The sequence below is a fragment of the Silurus meridionalis genome, chromosome 27 (assembly GCF_014805685.1).
Source record: "Silurus meridionalis isolate SWU-2019-XX chromosome 27, ASM1480568v1, whole genome shotgun sequence".
NCBI classification, from domain to species: domain Eukaryota; kingdom Metazoa; phylum Chordata; class Actinopteri; order Siluriformes; family Siluridae; genus Silurus; species Silurus meridionalis.
In genome coordinates this window covers 19,242,125-19,255,980 of record NC_060910.1, presented here as the reverse complement: position 1 = coordinate 19,255,980, position 13,856 = coordinate 19,242,125, and the positions used below count along the sequence as shown (strand labels likewise).

General features: G+C 39.0%; 2 protein-coding genes across 4 annotated transcripts in view; both read right to left on the bottom strand.

Moving 5' to 3' along the window:
- The window catches only part of me2 (malic enzyme 2, NAD(+)-dependent, mitochondrial), a 10,533-nt gene extending 9,971 nt beyond the window's left edge, over window positions 1-562 (bottom strand). The window contains exon 1 of one of the 2 annotated variants that reach the window (XM_046841610.1): window positions 398-562. Coding sequence is in view for 1 of the 2 variants with exons in the window: in XM_046841609.1 (XP_046697565.1) it covers window positions 3-7 (5 nt within the window). In the remaining variant the exon portion in view is untranslated. Of the gene's footprint in view, window positions 1-2; window positions 26-397 lie in introns of those variants that run through there. The other variant, XM_046841609.1, reaches the window with a different exon arrangement.
- A 904-nt stretch (window positions 563-1,466) lies between these two features.
- areg (amphiregulin) lies at window positions 1,467-6,873 on the bottom strand. Of its 2 annotated transcripts, none has more exons than XM_046841612.1 (6): window positions 6,560-6,873; window positions 3,618-3,785; window positions 2,696-2,936; window positions 2,538-2,611; window positions 2,232-2,335; window positions 1,467-2,080 (listed from the first exon to the last, which is right to left on the bottom strand). In XM_046841612.1, exons 1-6 carry the CDS (start codon window positions 6,594-6,596, stop codon window positions 1,982-1,984), a joined length of 723 nt encoding a protein of 240 aa, XP_046697568.1. In that variant the 5' UTR covers window positions 6,597-6,873; the 3' UTR covers window positions 1,467-1,981. The 2 variants fall into 2 exon arrangements, with proteins under 2 accessions (XP_046697568.1, XP_046697569.1); XM_046841613.1 differs by having other exon boundaries at window positions 2,438-2,611; window positions 6,560-6,869.
- Between the last annotated feature and the right edge of the window lie 6,983 nt (window positions 6,874-13,856).

Sequence of the window (13,856 nt, the reverse complement as noted above, 5' to 3'; positions counted from 1 at the left end):
ACCTCATTACAGGATAAGAGTATTTCTAATTACTAGTGAAGAGGAACGAAGGTAACCATGTAGGGGTAATTATATAGGGGTAATTATATAGGGGTAATTATATAGGGGTAATTATGTATAGGTGATTATGTAGGGGTAGTTCTTTAGGTGTAATAATGCAGGGGTAATTATATAGGGGTAATTATATAGGGTAATTATTTGGGGGTAATTATTTGGGGCTGAAGGCGGTTAACGGGATTAGTGTTTATTATCGAATACATGCTGAAATTAACACCAACCAAACACCATGCACTCTATAATACTGCGAGGTACTGTGTGTGTGTGTGTGTGTGTGTGTGTGTGTGTGTGTGAAACAGACATGCGATTTTAAACTACAAGAACGTCATGCGTGTCTTACCTTCACGCGCCTGGTCTGATGTCGGTTCTTTGATGAATAAATGAAATAATGCACTCGGTGTCACTGCGCGCGCTGTCGGCGTTGTTATCGGTTCCGGCGCGTGACGCAAACAGCGATCTGACTTCCAGCGAAGTCTCGTGTTGCGTTTCTGCGCATGCGCATTTCTCTTAACGCGTTCAATACGCAGTATAAAGTCATCATCGCCCCCTGTCGGAATAATGTATTATAACCGTGTATAATCCAGAAATAATCCCCATAATCCGGTTTAGTGAGACTCAAACCCAACTCATGCAATGTGTCCGGGGAGAGACTCCCACTGTTCTGCAGCACGAGTGAGAGGTGTGTGTGTGTGTGTGTGAGTGTGAGTGTGAGTGTGAGGTGATAATCACTGCAGGTGTGCGAGAGAGGAAGCAATCATGGTGTAATGAGTGATGAGTGGGAGATGTCGTTGAGGTGGGATTTTGCTGGAACCTGGCAACTCTTGTTAGGGCTGTTTTTGTGTCCCTGAGTGAGATGGGAAACAGACCTGACATGTGAAACCCATCAAAGGAACATCTGAACCATCAGGGAGGTTTTTCATTCCGAGTTCCTTCATATCCTGCAGTTTAGAGGAAGGTGATGATGTGCTTGAGGACAGCCAACATGACTCCTGATATCTTGTAGGGAAGTGGTAGCTCCAGTGGTTAAGGTGCCGGTTACTGATTGGAAGTTCAGCACCAGTATCACTAAGCTGCCACTCTTGGGCCCTTGAGCAAGGCCCTTAACCCTCTGTGCTCCAGGGGGCACCGTATCATGGCTGACCCTGCGCGCTGACCCCAGTTTCTGAGCAAGTTGAGATATGTGAAGAACAAAATGTAATGTTTGCTGTAATGTATATGTGACAAATAAAGACTCTCCTATTCTAATCTATTCTATCTTCAGATGCAGATCCACTGCCTGGACCTCAGCATGGAGGTCATGTGGCTCACACAGACCCAGGCATATTTTCGTGTAGGATGTCTTTGGATGTGTGTGTGTGTGTGTGTGTGTGTGTGTGTGTGTGTGTGTGTGTGTGTTATTGAGCACCCAGTTTGTTACATTTTTTAATACTTTTACTGGCACTTTACAAAAAAGAGTGGTTGTCATAAACACACAACCATACAGTGTTTAACAACACCATTAGCATAGCGTTATAATTAGCAATAAAAGTCACAGCGTGACCATCGCTGAAATGTTGACAGATTACAGAGGTGACTTGGAGGACAAACAGGTGTGTGAACCACAGAATACAGGTGCAGTCTGTAAATATTTAAGACCTGTAATGGGGAATTTGCTTAGACTATAGTGGTAGTGAATTTAGCCACGCCCCCTTTCCCCTTACACACCAGGCAGGTGGAGTTTCAGTTGCAGTTCTCCTCACAGGCAGCAGGTGGAGCTCCACAATACACACCACACCTTTAACCACCAATAAAACACATTACAGCTACGTTTCTACAGTCTGCTTTTAGTGAGGAACATCACACAAGTGACAGACGATGATGAGATTGATGATCCCTCCTCACTTTCATCATCATCATCAGATCTGTGTATTAATAATAAAATAGTTCAATATAAAATAAAATTACAATAAATAAATAAATATTCAGGGTGAAGCATATTAGCGTGTTTGTCCAAAGCTGTGCTTCCATGAGCAGCCTGCTGTATCTGAAACACACACACACACACACACACACACACACACACACACACACACACACACAGATCAATTACTATTTAACACACTGGATTACTGCTGCTGAATTTAGCCACGGATGATGATGATGATGATGATGATGATGATAATGATGATGATTACCTGCAGTGGAGCTTCATCACACAGCGCTGCTGTTCTTCTGAAGTTTGTCAGTTTCATCAGCAGCACTGAATAACGCTGCCTGGAAATTGTGCTGAGCTCTGTAGCTAACACACACACACACACACACACAAAGTTGAGAGGTGAGTGAGTGAGTGAGTGAGTGAGTGAGTGTGAGAGAGAGAGAGAGAGAGAGAGAGAGATCTTACTGCACACAGATGATGAGTAGGAGGGCAGAACAGCTGATTATTGACAGGACGACTGTGATGGTGATGAGTGTGATGTGCAGTGTGTCGTCATGGTGATCACCTTGACCCCCAGAACCTGAGCCTGTCTGCAGCAGCTGGATACCACATCTCACACCATCATACCCCTTCATACAACTGTCAATCAAAATACACCAGTGAGTCAGAACGCACCAGTGAGTCAGAACGCACCAGTGAGTCAGGTCCTACATGTGTACTTACACACACACAGGCTCCTTCAGGTCGTGTAAGTAGGTGCAGTAGCCATGAATGCAGTATTCCTTGTGGGAGGTGCTACAGGGATTGAGGGTGAAGCTGTGGTTGGTGCTATGGGCGGAGTTATGGGAGGGGCTATGGGCGGGGCTGGAGGTGAGATTCTGTGCAGGTGTGCTGTTCCTCTGTCTCACAATCACCTGGGCCTTATTCCTCTTTTTCCCACCATGTTTTCGGCGGCCACCTCTACCTAACACACACCCACACACACACACACATCCAGACAACCACAAACACACACCCACAGACACACACAAATTTGAAGCTTTGTTAGTTGGCCCCATCACACTTTTGCATCAATAAATGTACATGTTTATATGTGTGTGTGTGTGTGAGAGTGTGTGCGAGATGTGTGTACACAACACATACAACATCAACAACATCTACACATCCAAAACACCTACACCATTTACATCTACACCATTTACAACATCTACACCGTCCTCATCTACACCATCCACAACATCTACACCGTCCTCATCTACACCATCCACAGCTACACCATTTACAACATCTACACCATCCACACCATTTACATCTACACCATTTACAACATCTACACCATCCACACCATTTACATCTACACCATTTACAACATCTACACCATCCACACCATTTACATCTACACTGTCTGCAACATCTACACTGTCCTCATCTACACCATCCACAACATCTACACCGTCCTCATCTACACCATCCACAACATCTACACCGTCCGCAACAGCTACACTGTCCGCAACATCTACACTGTCCGCAACATCTACACCATCCACATCTACACAATTTACAGCATCTACACCATCCACAACATCTACGCCAATACCATCTTGTGTGTGTGCGTGTGTGCGTGCGTGCGTGCGTATATACATACCTTTGCCTAAGGGTGGTCCAGTAAACAGTCCTGAAGGTCCATCATCAGATTCAGGATCCTCCCCAAGTGCACTCAGAAGCTCCTCCCCTGATGCTGACATCACAGTCACATGATCCAGCTCAGAAGAGTAAGTGGTAGATGAAGCTAAAGAGATGAGCAAACTGCAGGCTACACACACACACACACACACACACACACACACACACAGTGTTTTTAGATGTTTATGTAATATTGTGGATGGTCTCTTGAAAAGATCTCAGCTTTAACTCTGATTGATACACAGTGATGAAACTGGAGTCTAAATCCCTAAACACTTCCCCTTAATTCCCTAAACACTTCCCCTTAAATCCCTAAACACTTCCCCTTAAATCACTAAACACTTCCCCTTAAATCCCTAAACACTTCCCTTAAATCACTAAACACTTCCCTTAAATCCTAAACACTTCCCTTAAATCCCTAAACACTTCTTAAATCACTAAACAATTCCCTTAAATCCCTAAACACTTCCTCTTAAATCACTAAACACTTCCTTAAATCACTAAACACTACCCCTTAAATCACTAAACACTACCCCTTAAATCCCTAAACACTTCCCCTTAAATCACTAAACACTACCCCTTAAATCCCTAAACACTTCCCCTTAAATCACTAAACACTACCCCTTAAATCCTAAACACTTCCCTTAAATCACTAAACACTTCCCCTTAAATCCTAAACACTTCCCTTAAATCACTAAACACTACCCCTTAAATCACTAAACACTACCCCTTAAATCCCTAAACACTTCCCCTTAAATCACTAAACACTACCCCTTAAATCACTAAACACTTCCCTTAAATCACTAAACACTACCCCTTAAATCACTAAACACTTCCCTTAAATCACTAAACACTTAAATCACTAAACACTTCCCTTAAATCACTAAACACTTCCCTTAAATCACTAAACACTACCCCTTAAATCCTAAACACTTCCCTTAAATCCCTAAACACTTCCCCTTAAATCACTAAACACTACCCCTTAAATCACTAAACACTACCCCTTAAATCACTAAACACTTCCCCTTAAATCCCTAAACACTACCCCTTAAATCCCTAAACACTACCCCTTAAATCCCTAAACACTACCCCTTAAATCACTAAACACTTCCCTTAAATCACTAAACACTACCCCTTAAATCCCTAAACACTTCCCTTAAATCCCTAAACACTACCCCTTAAATCACTAAACACTACCCCTTAAATCACTAAACACTTCCCTTAAATCCCTAAACACTACCCCTTAAATCACTAAACACTTCCCTTAAATCACTAAACACTTCCCCTTAAATCACTAAACACTTCCCTTAAATCCCTAAACACTACCCCTTAAATCACTAAACACTTAAATCACTAAACACTTCCCTTAAATCACTAAACACTTCCCTTAAATCCCTAAACACTACCCCTTAAATCCCTAAACACTACCCCTTAAATCACTAAACACTACCCCTTAAATCCTAAACACTTCCCTTAAATCACTAAACACTTCCCTTAAATCACTAAACACTTCCCCTTAAATCACTAAACACTACCCCTTAAATCACTAAACACTTCCCTTAAATCACTAAACACTTCCCTTAAATCCTAAACACTACCCCTTAAATCACTAAACACTTCCCTTAAATCACTAAACACTACCCCTTAAATCACTAAACACTTCCTTAAATCACTAAACACTTCCCTTAAATCCCTAAACACTACCCCTTAAATCACTAAACACTTCCCTTAAATCCCTAAACACTACCCCTTAAATCACTAAACACTTCCCTTAAATCACTAAACACTTCCCCTTAAATCACTAAACACTCCCTTAAATCACTAAACACTACCCTTAAATCACTAAACACTTCCCCTTAAATCACTAAACACTTCCCCTTAAATCCTAAACACTACCCTTAAATCACTAAACACTACCCTTAAATCACTAAACACTACCCTTAAATCACTAAACACTACCCTTAAATCACTAAACACTACCCTTAAATCACTAAACACTACCCTTAAATCCCTAAACACTTCCTTAAATCACTAAACACTACCCTTAAATCACTAAACACTTCCCCTTAAATCACTAAACACTACCCTTAAATCCTAAACACTACCCTTAAATCACTAAACACTTCCCCTTAAATCACTAAACACTTCCCCTTAAATCACTAAACACTACCCCTTAAATCACTAAACACTACCCCTTAAATCCCTAAACACTTCCCCTTAAATCACTAAACACTACCCCTTAAATCCCTAAACACTACCCCTTAAATCACTAAACACTTCCCCTGCAGTGATCCTGTAGTTAAGCTCAGTTGTGGCCTATGAAGTGTAACACAATCTGAAATGAATGAACACTGCAGTGTGTCTCTGAGTCATGCTGAATGCAGCTCATTGTGAAGTGTGTGTTGAGCATGTCACACTGATCTGTGTGTGTGTGTGTGTGTGTGTGTGTGTGTATGAGGTGTGTCTCTGTACTGAAATAGCTGTGTGAACAATAAGCACTCCTCCTTCCTTTTGTCTTCTAATGCTTCACCTGCATCAGTATTTCCCTCTCTCTCTCACACACACACACACACACACACACACACACACACACACACACACACACCTCTAAAAAAGTGTATTAAATTGTGTTAATGTTTAAAAAAAGATACAAGGATACTCTGTGTGTGTGTGTGTGTGTGTGTGTGTGTGTGTGTGTGTGCATGTGATTCTTTTCCTCAGATGTGACTAAAGGGCAGGAATTTTTCAGGTAAGAACTTGCTTTTACATAGCCAAACCCCCCCAACACACACACACAAAAGTAACAGTAAATCAGAGTCATATCTACAGCAAAGAGTGAGCGATGAATGTGTGTGTGTGTGTGTGTGTGTGTGTGTGTGTGTGTGTGTGTGTGTGTGTACTCACCAAGGCAGAGCAGAGAAGAGAGCAGGATGAAGTTCATGTCAGAGCACCTTCTTGCTGTTTCTCTCTTTCACACACACACACACACACAAACCAGAAGCTGCTTTTATAACCACCTGGGCGTGTGTGTGTGTGTGTGTGTGTGTGTGTGTGTGTGTGTGTGTGTGTGTGTGTGTTGCATCACGTTCCTGGCGTTTGTCCTTTCATGTTTAAGATGCAGACGGAGGAACGTCACGTCTTTCAAAAGAATGAAAACTATGGAGCAGAACCAGTGAGGTGGCACTAATGACCTTCCACCTGCATTCAGAACACAGCCGCCCCCAGAAACACACACATACACACATACTTTCACACACACACACTCTCAGTCAACACTCTGAACTGCAACCCAACAAAATAAACGTTCAGTTAAATGTGCTGAATTTCTAAAAGAAATATATTAATAGTATAAATGTTCTTCTTATAGTCAAAACAATAATAATAATATAATATTTATAGTTACATCATTTATTGTGTCATTTCTTTAAATCATTTTATTTGATCAAATAACAGTTTTTCTTCCATGTAAGAATCTGAAACCTAAAAATAAAAGAAATAATTATATTTTTATTTCATTTTAAATATTTACATTTAAATGTTTTTCCCTGGTTTAATTTACACGTTTCCTACAACAAATTTGTATAAAATCACACAAACCCGATTCCAAAAAAGTTGAGACACTGAACCAATTGTGAATAAAACCAGAATGCAATGATCTGGATACAACACAGACGACATCTCACATGTTTAAACTGAGAAAATGTGTAATTTTAAGGGAAAAATAAGTTGATTTATAATTTCATGGCATCAACACATCTGAAAAAAGTTGGGACAAGGCCGTGTCTCCACTGTGTGGCGTCCTCTCTTCTCTTTATAAGAGTCTGTACACGTCTGGGGACTGAGGAGACAAGCTACTGAAGTTTAGGAATAGGAATGTTTAAAAATAAAAAGGAATGCAATAATTTACAAATCTCATAAACGTATATTTCATTCACAATAGAATATAGAAACATATCAAATGTTGAAAGTGAGACATTTTGAAATGTCATGTCATACTGTCTCATTTTAGATTTCATGAGAGCTACACATTCCAATAAACTCTGACTGCTGCATTCTGAACTAACTGAAGCTTGTTTATTAATGATGCAGGACATCCACCTAGTAATGCATTACAGTAGTCTATTCTGGAGGTCATGAACGCATGGACGAGCTTCTCTGCATCAGATATAGACAACATGTGTCTTAACTTAGCAAAATATCTAATGTGGAAGAAGCTGTTTTTGTAACTTGGTTGATAAGATTTTTAAAGTTGGTGTCTAAAATGTGTGTGTGAGTGTGTGTGTATGTGTGTGAGTGTGTGTGTGTGTGTGTGTGTGTGGTTGTGTGAGTGTCTCTGTGTGTGTGTGAGTGAGTGTGTGTGTGAGTGTGAGTGTCTCTGTGTGTGTGTGTTGGTTTTGTGGTTTATGTGGACATTTGACCTGATTACGTACCGACATTATGGGGACATTTGGGATTATGGGGACAGGACAGGTGTCCTCATAATTCCCGCACTGTGGCTATATATATCTATACTAGAGGAGCTGAAATTCAAAATTTCAGTCCATGTCCATTATACCACAAACACCGAAACTGACTTAACACAGTGTAACTTTGGAATTTCGTAGTGCGCCCTGTAGCCCGGAGCCGGTACTGCAATCCGTTCACACATGTGTGAAAATTTGAGCCTTCTGATTGGCTAGCGCTGATTGCCATTTTTCGTTCTGTGATTGGCTGAGACCTACGTCAATTATCCTACGTGTTCCTTTTAAGGGCGGAGTTTCATTAGACTCGGTTTGCCAACACATTGAACAGCCATTATCCAGCCCTTTAAAAGCCAGGTATGATTATAAAGTTCATAAACTTAATGAGTAGACTATTGATATATTCCAAGAGCTCGGTTCCTTGTTGTAAATTAATGTTGTAAGAAATATTTCATTGGAATCTGGAGATTGGGGTGAATTTAGCCTTAATGCATAAATTAAAGCTGGCTAGTTAGCAACATTATCAATGGTTAGTTTTAAAACCTGAGTTGAATAACTAATTACTGATAAATCTTGTACCGAATGCGCACTGTATAAATTTGGGTTTAGTGCGTTTGGCCGAATTAAAATGAAGGGGAAATGTCTGTATGTTAGCATGGATGCTAGCTAATAATAGTCAGTGCTGATAGCCGCTAGCTGATAGCCGCGCGCATCCTCGCGGCTCTTTAAACGCGTTCGCTCCGGCCACAGAGCGCGTGCAGTGTTGTAAGGTGAGCTGCTGGGCATACAGCACCCGGACTGCTTATAAACTACTGAGAACTGCTTTTAATTATTTTATTTATTATAAGGCTGTATGCTATTTAATGTCGCTAGAACATCACTTCCGGTTAGCGCGTGCAGTGTTGTAAGGTGAGCTGTTGTACACACAGCACCGGACTGCTTACAAACTACTCAGAACTGCTTTTAATTGTTATTATTTTGTTTATTATAAGGCTGTATGCTATTTAATGTCACTAGAACATCACTTCCGGTTAGCGCGTGCGACCGGAAACAGCTGAGTGCGTGCGGCGCGGGAGTTACATGGCTGAGTTTGGAGCGGTGGTGAGGGTCTGAGTGTGAGATAGAGATGATGGTACAGTGTGTAAACACTGCTGTATCACTGTGAGGGTGTAAATAACCCCTGATACTCTTCACTCATAACTCAGTAATACTGTAGTCAGAAGTAAAGCAGAATGAACACATCAGAAGTCTGATATCTTTGAGTGTCAGTGTGATGGAGAGTTTAAATCCCAGCTCTCCTCAGCATTGTCCCATGCTCTATCACTGGACATGTTTTACATAAACACCACTTATATTAACAATTTAAGGTTTTAGTTTAAATAAACACTCATTTCTGTGGGGAAGAACGGCATCATTTTAACATGGCTGAGATGAAGCGCAGAAGAAGAAAAGAACATCCAAAGCAGGAGACGGAGTATTACACATCTGCTGGGAAAGACAAACCTGGAAATATATAAATTCAGATAAAGGTAAGGGTCCATTCACACATGCCATCCTATGTTCCTTTTGACCTAGACTGCTTTCATTAACAGACAGGGCATTAGGATAAAACTGGTGTGAAGTTCACGACTGGATTAATATTTCATTTTTTCTTATTCAGGGTGTGGAGTATTCAGTTCAGTCCCTTTTGATGAGGGAGACCTCTTTAACCTCGCAACAGCAGACACTCTGGCAATCATCGAACACAGTAAACAGGTAATATATATTTTTTTACAGTTGTGAAATTATATTGAGCTCTTATTATATCTTATAAATCTGTATGTACTGTGTATGCCTGAGACCTGTTTCATTGTATATCAGGGCTTTAGTGATTTACATGTGTTTTGTGTTTATTGGCGTGTGTATGTAACAGACATGGTTTAGCAGTACACTGGGTATATGGGGACGTTGTTGTAATGTGATAGTCAATGTACATAAGCAGCTGTGTGTATAGTGTCTGACAGAAACCTGGTCTCGAGGACTTCACTTTATAAAGTTATTGTATGAGCACCATTAACTTTATTAAATTAATTTCTCTTAAATTTGCATCTTATAGATGTAGACTTACTGACTATTGTACTTCCTTATCCCTCAGAGGTAAGGGTTTGTTACAGAAGCACCAAATAGCAGATGTGACCTGGGTGATTGTATATCATGAGAACAAAAGTGACCCAAATATTATAGTATAGTTAAGGCAGCAATGTTCTTGCTGGGTGTAAATAATATACCATATATACAGTGTGCTTTGCTAATGTACTGTATATACAGTGCACTTAAAATCACCCCAAAAGCCTGACATAGACCTTATAGAGTATCTGTAAATTGCAATAGTAAAGGAAGTGGCAGATTGTTGTTGCTCTAATAAAAATAAAAAGGAATATTTGTTGATTCAATCTTGGTGGAAACTACTGGAATTTTCACAGAAACAGTTTTATGCATAGTCATTTGTAGAACTAGCAGTTCTGCAAAACCTAGTATGTCGGACTAAATACTAAGACCTTGTTTGCGATTGTTAATAATACAATTGCTGGTGATCCAAATGCTTTTTTTTTTAAATATTTCTAAACATACCAATCTGTTTGAAATTAATGTCTTGGTTTGATATGGTTGCTAATGCAGTAAAATTAATTGCATTAAAATGTGACTTAAGTATCAAATACATTCTAGGGCTACTTAATGTTTATAACAAATGTGAGAAAGATTTCTTGTTTCTGTTTTTAGAATGTAGCTGAAAACATTAGAGGTTACTGCAGTAGATGAGTTGGAGGCTGCTGATCCAGGAGAAGAGTGAGAAAAGGTAATTTATAAAAATCATATTCTGATTATTTATTCCCAAAATGTTGCAGGTACTTTGCATTGTTTTAGTATGTTTTATCAGTACGTATTGTCTCTCTTAGTCACTGGGAGAGATTGACTGGATGGGTGAACACTATCTGTGAACCATGTCTTGAGATCAAAATGACTGAGATTTTGTGTGCAGTTTTAGGTGCTGGGGTTAGGATTGAGTTAGTCTGTGTGTATGTAGTGTGTATGGCTGAGACCTGTTTTATGAGAACACTGTGTCTAATAAGGACATGCATAGACCATCATGTAAGAGTCCTCTACCAAAGGAGTATTAGTGTGTCCGTGTGTTTGACAAATACATGGTATATCAGGGCTTTAGTGATGTACATGTTTAGTGTTTATCTGAGTGTATATGGAACAGACATGGTTTAGCAGTACACTGGGTATATGGGGACGTTGTCAATGTACATAAGCAGCTGTGTGTATAGTGTCTGACAGAAACCTGGTCTCGAGGGACTTCACTTTATAAAGTTATTTTATGAGCACCATTAACTTTATTAAATTAATTTCTCTTAAATTTGCATCTTATAGATGTAGACTTACTGACTATTGTACTTCCTTATCCCTCAGAGGTAAGGGTTTGTTACAGAAGCGCCACATAGCAGATTTGTTGTACCTTGTAGTAATGTGATAGTCAATGTACATCATCAGCTGTGTGTATAGTGTCTGACAGAAACCTGGTCTCGAGGACTTCACTTTATAAAGTTATTGTATGAGCACCATAAACTTTATTAAATTAATTTCTTTCAAATTTGCATCTTATAGATGTAGACTTACTGACTATTGTACTTCCTTATCCCTCAGAGGTAAGGGTTTGTTACAGAAGCACCACATAGCAGATGTGACCTGGGTGATTGTATATCATGAGAACAAAAGTGACCCAAATAGATTATAGTTAATGCATCATGCGTATTATTATATTGCTGGGTGTCAATTATATGGGTGCAAATTAATAGAGAGCCAAAAGATTATGAAAAGTAAAAAAATATTTATATATTGTTAATTATGTCCAAATGATAGTCCAAATGTGTTAACCTGGTTAAGAAGATGCTACAGCCAGGCTTACATTGTCTGATTTTTGGAATAACTCCAATATTTTACTGCTGTCTGTACATCAGATAGTCAGTGGAATGCGAGCGTAAATTTGAAACGTTAGTGAAGCTAAATGTATGTTTAAAATCAAAAATGCTTTGAGAATCTAATTGGTTTGTGTCCAGCCTAAAGGGAGGTAATAGCCATTAAAATATCCCTGGACAGGTCCATATAAAAGCATTTAGTTTTGTCTATTTTAGATTACCATTGTAAAGGGCCAATCTAAGCCTAAGAAACAGGATTCAAAAGAACTTTGTGAAAAGACAAAAAAAGTAAGGTTGCCTGATAGACATTATTTTTGTCATAAGAAATTCTGTTAAATAATTATAAACTGAGTATTTGTTTTGGTTATGTTTTTAAATATGTACTGAACAGTATCTTACAATAACAAAAACAGTTCTTGAACAAAAAGAAAATATGACAAAGGTTTATATTGATAATTTGTATATCATATTACTGTTCAGTAGAATATACAAAAACCTTGTTATTTTATCACCTCAGCTTTGAAATTAAAGGTATGCATTTAAATTGTAAAATTGAGTCCTTGATATGTCCTGTGTAGAATTAGGCTAGTATTAAGGCATCAAGATAAATTGGTGAAAATCTTTAATGTTATGATTATTCAAATCGATGAGCTTTTAGTTACAAACGAAACATACAGTAGTATTAATTTTTGCATCTGCTTTTAAGATAAACTCAACATTGATGCTAGTGATGGAAGTGACTCTGAGAGTGGGGCTGATGCTGCGAATTTGGATGCTTCCTGAAGACACCAGCACAGATCAGTAGGTTTTCTAACCTGTTCTAACCATGTTTAATATGCGCCATAATATGTCAGTCCACACTGCTAATGTACTCAATGATGATTTCTTTTTTACAGGGATGTGAAGCAATCGGACACCAGAAGAGGAAAATGGTTTGCGTTGCATTTTTTTAGGTTATGATTTTTCAGGATTTTTCAGGACACTTTTTTCAATATATTAATTAGCAATAAGAATTTATATTACAAAAGGTAACATTATTCACATTTATTTGCTATTTATAGTCCTAAACAAACCTCTGCCATCATACCTCTTTCACTTACTGTCTGTGGTTATGTTTGCATACACTCATTGATACAATTGAGTTCTTCGATGTCCCATCTACATTTATGGCAATAGCAAACTCCCATTCCCAGAGCGACGTAGAAAAGCTTTGGAGTTCCCATCAAGAAATGTACACACCAGGCATAACGTTATGATCTTATAACGTTATGACTAGTGATTGAATAACACTAGCTCTTTATTATGGCAGCTGATCGTGGGTGGGATTTATTAGGATTGTAATTAGCTTTACAATTTTCCTCATTTTAAATTGGTTTAAGTGTCTTTATGTAATTCATTTGTATATCTAGCTCTCTGCAAGCTTTATATAACACTGAGCATTTTGGAGATTTCACTATGCACTAAACATTCAAATATCTAAACATCTTGGTTATCAAATTTCATTTATAATGGGTTTTTGGTTAGTTTGTTTATGAATATTTTGCAGAGACTAAAAACTCTAAAAGAAGTCCCGAAAACTACAAGGAAAGGACTTGTTCTTTTAAGTCACTGATGTCTTGATAGTGCACCATGCTGTCAAGTCTGTGTTTGTGTGTGTCAGAGGGCCAATAAAACATGCCTGTCCCTTCAATACTGTGTGATGTCTTGTTTGTGTATTGTTAAAACCAATGTCCTGATAAAGCCCGTATGTCCTTACAAACACTATTTTTGTCAGAAGGCGGG

What these genes read in the sequence shown, in the direction of transcription:
- areg (XM_046841612.1), bottom strand. Translation starts at nt 6,596, where the DNA reads ATGAACTTCATCCTGCTCTCTTCTCTGCTCTGCCTTG. An exon ending in TGGACCACCCTTAGGCAAAG is followed by an intron (nt 2,937 to 3,617) that starts GTATGTATATAC and finishes GGTGTGTGTTAG; the next exon opens with GTAGAGGTGGCCGCCGAAAA. An exon ending in CTGAAGGAGCCTGTGTGTGT is followed by an intron (nt 2,612 to 2,695) that starts GTAAGTACACAT and finishes TTTGATTGACAG; the next exon opens with TTGTATGAAGGGGTATGATG.